At 35.7% G+C, this 8,867-nt stretch overlaps 2 protein-coding genes across 2 annotated transcripts; one reads left to right on the forward strand and one right to left on the reverse strand.

The window, feature by feature from the left end:
• Positions 1-2,639: 2,639 nt before the first annotated feature.
• LOC121880276 lies at positions 2,640-3,032 on the reverse strand. The gene has a single exon (XM_042387434.1). The coding sequence runs from the start codon at positions 3,030-3,032 to the stop codon at positions 2,640-2,642; it is 393 nt and encodes a 130-aa protein (XP_042243368.1).
• Positions 3,033-3,823: 791 nt separating this feature from the next.
• On the forward strand, positions 3,824-4,057 carry LOC121880348 (protein FAM32A-like; the record flags this gene model as incomplete). Its single annotated transcript, XM_042387503.1, is given in 1 exon segment — positions 3,824-4,057. A coding segment is annotated over 1 exon segment (124 nt), but the record flags the coding sequence as incomplete, so codon positions are not given.
• Between the last annotated feature and the right edge of the window lie 4,810 nt (positions 4,058-8,867).

The raw sequence follows: 8,867 nt of genomic DNA on the forward strand, positions 1-8,867 counted from the left end.
CCCAATATCCCATAGAAATTATAGATTCGGTTAACGAACGACTCTGTGGAACCAATTGTGTTCGTTAATCGAGGGACCACTGTACTTGTTTTTGGTAGTATTTGTATATTAATAATAAAAATCGAAAGAACAATTATCAATGCAAATAATACATATTTTGGATTCTGTAATATGATATATGATGTCACTTACAAAAACGAAGCCTTTGAAGAAAGACGCAATGAAAGGAAAGGAGGAGGCAGCGAGGGTGGGAGAAGTAGGGGGAGAGAGGGACAGGTAGGGGAAGGACAACAAAAAATGAAAAGGCGATGGGAAGTGTGAAAAAAAGAGAGTAATGAGAGTAAACAGAAGGTGGTAGGTAATGTTTTTGGAAAAGGAATTGGGTAACTTTCAGTCAATCAATTAAGGATAATTAAATACTAGCATTGAAAAAGATGCACCTACAGTATCACTTATGTTCTCATTTGGTAATAAACTAATCCCTCTATACAGTTTGTGGGTATGTAAGACAAACATATGGTATGATAGTTTTTTAGTTTATGATAACTAATATTGCATGAGATTAGGTTAGGTTATTTCCATAAATATCAAACTATTTATGTTTTGCACATGTTCTATTTTCTTGAGATTGTGGTTATTATTTGTTGCAAACGTGTTACTATTTTTATTTCCTTTAATATCAGTCTTGTAACTCGTATTGTTATCTAATATCGTCTCAGTTATATTAAATTTATCCATTTCGTATACCGTGACCCCTCCGTTAACGAACTCAATCCGTTCCAGAAGGTCGTTCGTTAACCGAAACCATTGTTTCAATGGGTTTTTGGGTAATTGGTTCCAGCTCACCGAAAATTTCCTAAATTCAACAAAAATGGTAGAAAAGTTCACTTACTTTGAGGTGTGTATGTAGAAGGCTCCTGGATGTTGATGATGATGATGGGATTTAGAATGGGGGTGGAGGAGAAGGAAGAAGAGAAGGCATTGGGGTGGAAGAGAAGTCACCCCATGGCACCATTTCACCCATAAAATTTTAGCTCTCTTGGTGTAATTCAAGATTATTTTCTTTAAATCAACACTGCACTACATTATATATTGTCAATATGTAAAATATATTTCAAAATGACCAATAATTTGCTTGGAAACACAGAAAAAAAGCGTTTAGTTGAAGAGAGTCTCAAGCAAGATGTTACCTCCAGTGAAAACAGAGAGAGACTAACTCCTGTTTGCTGTGTTAAGAGGCTGGATGCCGCACATTAAACTAGTCACTTTACCTTCAATTATGTTCAATAATTGTTAAAATGACTAAAAAATTGAATATTAAACTTTTAAAATTATTGAATAGTATAAACTTCTTGATATTTACTAAAATAGTAAGGAATTTAAGCCCTAAAACCGATTAATGTATTGGCGGACTGATACTAAAGCTGGTTGCCCGGTCAGTGCAAACGAAAACATGTTGAGGTCGGTTCGTAAGGACTTCGTTAACCGAATTTTTTTTCGTTAACCGAATTGAAGATCCTTATGGAAGGCAGTTCATTAATCTAAATTACGTTAACCGAGGTGTTCGTTAAACGAGGGGTCACTGTATTCAACATTTCTGGTTTCATAGTTAATACTTGCATATATTAAACTATTTAGATGTAGTAGGATGAAATAAATGATGACTGGATACAGTATTTATTACAAAACAAACCTTTATATCACTAACAAAATTAATTTGTTTTAAACTGACAAAAATTATTTATATGTTATGCTGTATTTAGTGCCAATACTAATCAGTTCTTAAGTGGAAGGAGCAAAGGCGAGTCGTATGTGAATCTGGGGCGGGTGGGGGGTTGAACAGCCAGTTACAACGTTAGTATTTTGCCCACCCACCATTCTTAGCAATTACCTCTTGCAGTCTGTTTGAGAGAGAGGCTATTATACAGAATTTATTGCAGATTTCTGCAAAAACGCTCCCACTCATCCTTCGTGTGTTGGAGGAGTTGCTGTGGTGTTCGGTCATCGTCCGTCTCCCATGACCTAATAATGGTTCCCCATACGTTCTCGATGGGGTTGAGTTCACACCCTTTGCTCGGCCACTCCAGAAGCTGTATGTCTGGCAGTTCGTCTACCCATCATCTGACGATTCTGGCTGTTTGGATGGGAGAACCATCCTGCAATATTAAAGTAAAATATAATTAGGAAAATAATAACCTGGACATTGATTTAATATATAAATTATACTCTTACTTTGTTTTGTTTGCTAGTTATAATAATTATAAGTCATAATCAGGAATTTATAAATACAAATGCATATTATATCTGCTATAGGCCATTAATTAAGAGGTATAGGATATCATTACTCATACCTGCATGAATATTATGCGCTCGGGATATAGGAGATTGTAAGCTCGGACGGAAGGGACCATCACTTTTTTCAAAATATCCAAATATTATTCAAAGTTAAATCTCCCCTTCAGTCTCATCTAGTTTATCCATCCCCGAACGTTGACTGTCACAAGTTCGCTTCTTGCCACCTCGTTGATGTTCTGACGTTCATACCTCGTGTTGTTGGGCCACCAGCAGTGGAGAGGACCATAGGTCTCATCTGAGAAGATCACTTTCCCCCAAAAGTCTATGCCTTCACCCATGTATTGCTAGGCAAACTGGAGTCTGGCAGTAGGATGGCTATCTAGCTTTTCCTTAATTGCCGGAGTCCTATGATGTATTCTGACCTCGTGTAACCGCCTTCTCACAGTTTCTGCAGAAATGTCAAGTTGAAGCTGTTCCCTAATGGTGACTACATTTGTCAGTGGAGACTGTGTCGCTGCATCCACAATTCTTTGATCGTCCGCTGCGGTAGTCTTTCTTGGTCCGCCAGACTTAGGTCGGTTTAGGAGGTTTCCACTTTCCTCCCATCTCTGCCACCAACGTTGCAGTGTTGGTTTCGATATTCCTAGCTCTCTTGCTATGCCTGCAATCGTATGGCCAGCCTCTCTCAACGCGACAGTTTCCCCCCGTAACACCAGTTTTTCCTGCTGATGATTCATCTTTGATGTTGTTGAGCTGAGTGTAGTGTGAAAATATGTTGAGCTGAGTGTAGTGTGAAAATGCAAATAAAGTAATGAGATGGGATAATGCTAACTCATTTCAAATGTCAAACAACCTCTCCCCCTTCTTCTCCCACCCCCGCCACTGCCTAATTTCATTTTGTTGTGTCTTTCTTCAAAGGCTTTGTTTTTGTAAGTGACATCATATATCATATCACAGAATCCAAAATATGTATTATTTGCTTTGATAATTGTTCTTTCGATTATTATGAATATACAAATACTGGCAAAAACAAGTATTGTAATAGGAAACAACCCTATCACTCAGTTCCTTAGCCAAACGATAGTGCAATGTTGCCACACAAGCAAGGAAGACTTGGTAGAGCGTAACATTACACCTGAAGGCGACTGTACATTCTGGTGAATTTGCAAATCCATTTTTTATGAAGGCAGTAAGAATGAGGATAACCTATTTTAGTAGATTTGTTCATTTGGAATGTTGCAGGGTGCTTAGAAATATATGTTTCTGTTCAGAATTTTTGTTGTATGCAGTAAAAGATAAATGTGTGTGTTTATCTGAATTCATGTTTACACCCTGTATGTTTGTCTGGAACATTTTGTGCATACATGTGAGTTGGGAGAGTGGGCTTCACTTTGTGTAAAAATTCTGTTTTGCTCTTTTGCCTTCTCATTCCAAATTCTGTTTTGCTCTTTTGCCTTCTCATTCCAGTCAATTAATCAGATAAGTGATGAAAAGAAAATATTTTATATATTGTCTTATTTTCTTTACAGGAAGCAGAGAGGATATTGAAAAAGGCTAGCAAGACCCACAAGGAGAAGGTTGAAGATTTCAATCGCCATTTAGATTCACTTACTGAACACTTTGACATCCCCAAGGTGTCCTGGACTAAGTGAAGCATTTTTACAGTGTATTATATGCTACAATCCTCGTGATATTTGCAGAATTAAAACTGCTGTCATTGGTCAGTTTGTGAAAAAATATATATTTTCTCCTGGCACCCAAATTTTGTTTCAGAAACCTTAGTTAATGTCAGATATACAGATGTGGAAAAAAATCTATATTTTTAGCATTATTTCGCATCTACCTGAAGCTTGGTACAGTAAGTGTGAGGGGCAAGATTTTTATCATCTTTTTACTACAGTAGTTTTCCTTTGGTATTTTTTATGTTATTCTGGTGCAATTTATAATGAAAAGCAGCAATAGCCACCTCCCAGTATGAACCTATTACAGTGAGTTCTGCTATAACGCGTGTTTTGACAACACGAACTGGCTCTAACGCGATTTATGAATAGAGGAACGATATCTGTATAATGCGAACGCTTGTTTGCTGTAACGTAATTTTTGCTTACTATTTCTCAAATTTTGTGGTATTAACTGTGAATATGGTAAATAAGAATATCTCCAAGAAGCGTTCTGGTGATCGCATTACCGGTGATGATCGTAAAAGAAAGGCTATAACCCTTGAAGAGAAGCTCGATGTTATCAACCTCAAAATCACCCTTCTCCCCCATCAAGTTATATTCATATTTTTTCAAGGTAAAGTGTTACATTTACTGTATGATTTCATAATTAGATATGACTGTAACATTTATTTAGACTGTGCTAACCTTTGTGTTAGGCTAACTACTAAATTTTGTTCGATTTCGAGTAGTAATCTGCACCTAACTCTATTTTCTCCACAAGCCCTGTTATTTCTATTACACGAATTTCTATAACACGATGTTTTACAAGAACACAACTATAGCGTTATAGCAGAACTGACTGTACAGTAGAATCCCAGTTATCCAGTATCTATGGGAATTAATTGGTGCCGGATAGAGATATTTTCCGGTTAGATGAACCTCACTCTTAAGGTCACCCAATAAATCCTACAATGCACAGTGCTACAGCCCGATCTCGCAAATTTGTTTCAGAAGTCTATTTTTTCTGCAAATTCATGCATTTTCATGAGTGTTCCCCAGTTTTTTGCTTATCCATGCTCATTGGAGAACAAAAAATAAAATTAAGTTTAGAAATTTAAACGTTCTTGAAAATGCATAGATTTGCAGAAAAATGAACTTCTTTAACACTTTTCCACTCGAAATAAATGGTATGGCTTAGAAATAAAAAGATATATAATATAAAACCATAATACAGTGGTCCCTCAGTTAACGAACACAATTTGTTCCACAGAGTCGTTCGTTAACCGAAAAATTTTGTTAACCGAATCTATTATTTCAATGGGATATTGGGTAATTGGTTCCAACTCACAGAAAAAGTACATAAAAAGTACTGTATACCAGTAATAGAATTAACAAAACATTAAATATAAACTAAATACAGTACTGTACTGTACAGTACAGTACAGCTCCTCCCCGACTTATGTAAGTCGTAAGTCGAAAATACTTAAATAATACCTAGAAAATCTAAAATGGGTGTCTCTTTTTCTTCTCATCACCACAAAACTCTCACTTTTAAGCATGCCAGCCATTTTAAAGTGAATTACAAACGAAAAATTTGTCAGTACACCGCAATCACTGACGTTGGGACTCGAAAATACGTAATTTGACAAAATTTTCGTACGACTGAGGTGGTCGTAAGTCGTGTAGGTCGGAAGTCAGGGAGTAGCTGTATACTGTACAATAATAAATAAAAAACATTAGAATACTGTATTTTAACTTTACTTTGAGGTGTGTATGTCGTATTAACGGCAGCTTTGTTTACAATCAAACAGAGTGCATTGGTTCTAATGCCTTCATGTTTCATAATAATTTCTGCACTGAATATTATCAATATGTTAACTAAATTTCAGAATGACTAATCATTTTAATGTAAAAATGCAAAAATATTCAAGAAACCAACAAAATCGATGTTCACTCCACTGTAAACAAAGTTAAATTGAGAAGCGTTGATGGATGATTCAATCAGCTGATGGGCGCACAAAAACTGTTCCCTGTGCTGTCTATATTATCAATATGTTAAATAAATTTCAGAATGACCAATAATTTTAATATAAAAAATGCAGTAATATTCAAGAGACCAACTTTCTTGATATTTACTTCACTGGAAACAAATGTAAACATAGAACCAATTACTGTATTGGTGGACTAGCTGATCAGTTGATGCGCACAACAAAACATGTTCGTCATAAGGATTTCGTTAATCGAAGTTTTGTTCGTTAATCAAACTGAAAATCCTTATGGGAGCTAATTCGTTAACCGAAATTTTGTTAATCGAACTGTTTGTTAACCGAGGGACCACTGTACTTGTATCTACTGAAGACAACCGTGCTGCCTTGCATAAAGAAAGGACATGAAATGCTTGCGGTGAACTCTTACCGTTTCGTATCATATTACGTAAGTATGATGACAGGAATATAAAATGTTATGTCTTAGGAGAAATTAATTTCTTAGACAATATGTTACAAACACACTTTTAATAAAAAAAACGAACACACATGTGTCTGCTAGACACCTAAATTATGGGAACAATCCATTTTAGAGAGTGTGTGTATGTGCTCCTCCATTTTGAACTACACCATTATCGATGATAATATTTCTCTTATGTGAGAGCCCTGAGGACAGATATATGAAACACTATTCATAGTAGAGAGGATTGTAACGGAGATTAGTGGTGGTGGGTATATTATCCCTCTCCTATTGCTTTTATTGAAATTATTAATGATGCCAGTCTCATTGCATATGATAATTTATTGTAATATGGAAATGATGATTCTAGGGACAATTAATGCCATTCACCACAACCTATAACTTATCCGAGGTTATAACGTGGTCATACAGTAACCACTCAGTCATTCCACCAACTACAACCAGGGAGACAAACACCATGATATCTCCCAGAGGGCAATTCGGTGGCATGCGTAATGCTGGGTTAAGTATCACCGAGAGCGCAAGGCAGATGGGAGTCTTGAGATTGACAATGTGGTGTTGGTTACAGTGGTTTGTCGAGTTGGATAATTTAACAGATCTTCCCAGATCAGGATGGCCTAGACTGACCAGTGCAGCAGACAATACAAGGATTGTGGCAGACATTTGCAACCATCCTTTCACCAATGCGGTGGCCACAACGGAGTGACTGCATTTGGAGGTCTCGGCTAGGACAGATAAACAATGACTCCATGGAATTGGGATCCACCAAAATGTCTCTGCTGTCAAGGAAAGACTAGAACACCACCAGGTTGGGAGACTACGGTTCACTGATCATTATGTGACAAAGGACCAGTACTTCTGGGCGACCACAGCCATCTTCACTGCTGGAGACCTAATAACACCCGTTACGACTGGCAGCATGTTTATCAAAAAGCCAGGAGTGGCCATGTGACCATAAACATGTGGGGCTAGATCAACCTGAACAGTGTGGGCAAGTTGGCAGAATTATATTTTTCCTTCTGTTTGTGTTATAAATACAGTGGTCCCTCAGTCAACGAACATGATTTGTTCCACAGAGTCGTTCGATAACCAAATCCATTATTTCAATGGGATATTGGGTATTTGGTTCCAGCTCACAGAAAAGTAGATACAAAGTAAAGCCAAAAAATGCATAAAGTCAGAAACACTCCTAAAATTCCCCTAAATCGCCCTTAAATCACTATATATATATATATATATATATATATATATATATATATATATATATATATATATATATATATATATATATATATATATATATATATATATATATATATATATATATATATATATATATATATATATATATATATATATATATATATATATATATATATATATATTTTCAACACCTCAACCCGTTAGGATTCAACCCACGGCCCAAGCCTATGACTGTGATCGGGAACGCTAACCGCTAATGAAATAAATATGGATCCTCGTGTTTCGAAGCCGGATTTGGTAAAACGTTACTCTGACCACCTAAGTGATACGGGTGGTCCCCATTAGAGGTTCACGGCGCCATAAGCTCGTTGAACAGGCTTTGTGTGAAATATAACAAAAGTCTAGGACTGCTTTTGTATCCTGGTGGTCCAGCGGTTAGCGTTCCCCGGTCACAGTCATAGGCTTGTGTGCCGTGGGTTCGAATCCTGGCGGGTTGAGGTGTTGATTGTATGTAGAAGTCCGCGTGCTTTATTGGGCTAATGAAATATATATATATATATATATATATATATATATATATATATATATATATATATATATATATATATATATATATATATATATATATATATAAATATATATATATATATATATATATATATATACATGCATACATACATACATACATACATAATTATATATATATATATATATATATATATATATATATATATATATATATATATATATATATATATATATATATATATATATATATATATATATATATATATATATATATATATATATATATATACAGTAGTACCCCCCCGGGTCAATAAAACCCACAGGGTACCATGTTAAGTGAAAACCGCGCTAAGTGAACAACAGAACATATGGGATTAATTCCAATAGAAACTGGCCCAATCCCCAAACTCCACTTTTTCCGACACATTCCCAATGTTCTAGTAAAAATAACATCTTAATTTTATGATGGTACATGCACACAATTAATACTTAAGAGAAATAGAGAAATACAGTCGCCAAGTTAATGTCCATTCAAATAATGGACTCAACTCCCTCCCCCTCTTCTCACACTACACTGCTGGCTCTTCCCTCTCTGAGAAATTTTGGGGGGAAAACCACTAAATTTTAATAAATAATACCTCAAACTAAAGTTAGGATAATACAATTGACATTGCTGGATTCCTTGTAAGACCAGGAATATTTTGAATATAAATG

This window comes from Homarus americanus, unplaced genomic scaffold, assembly GCF_018991925.1.
Source record: "Homarus americanus isolate GMGI-L3 unplaced genomic scaffold, GMGI_Hamer_2.0 scaffold20930, whole genome shotgun sequence".
Lineage (NCBI taxonomy): Eukaryota > Metazoa > Arthropoda > Malacostraca > Decapoda > Nephropidae > Homarus > Homarus americanus.

Excerpts from the sequence above, each read along its gene's own strand:
- LOC121880276 (XM_042387434.1), bottom strand. The coding sequence starts at position 3,032 with ATGAATCATCAGCAGGAAAAACTGGTGTTACGGGGGGAAACTGTCGCG.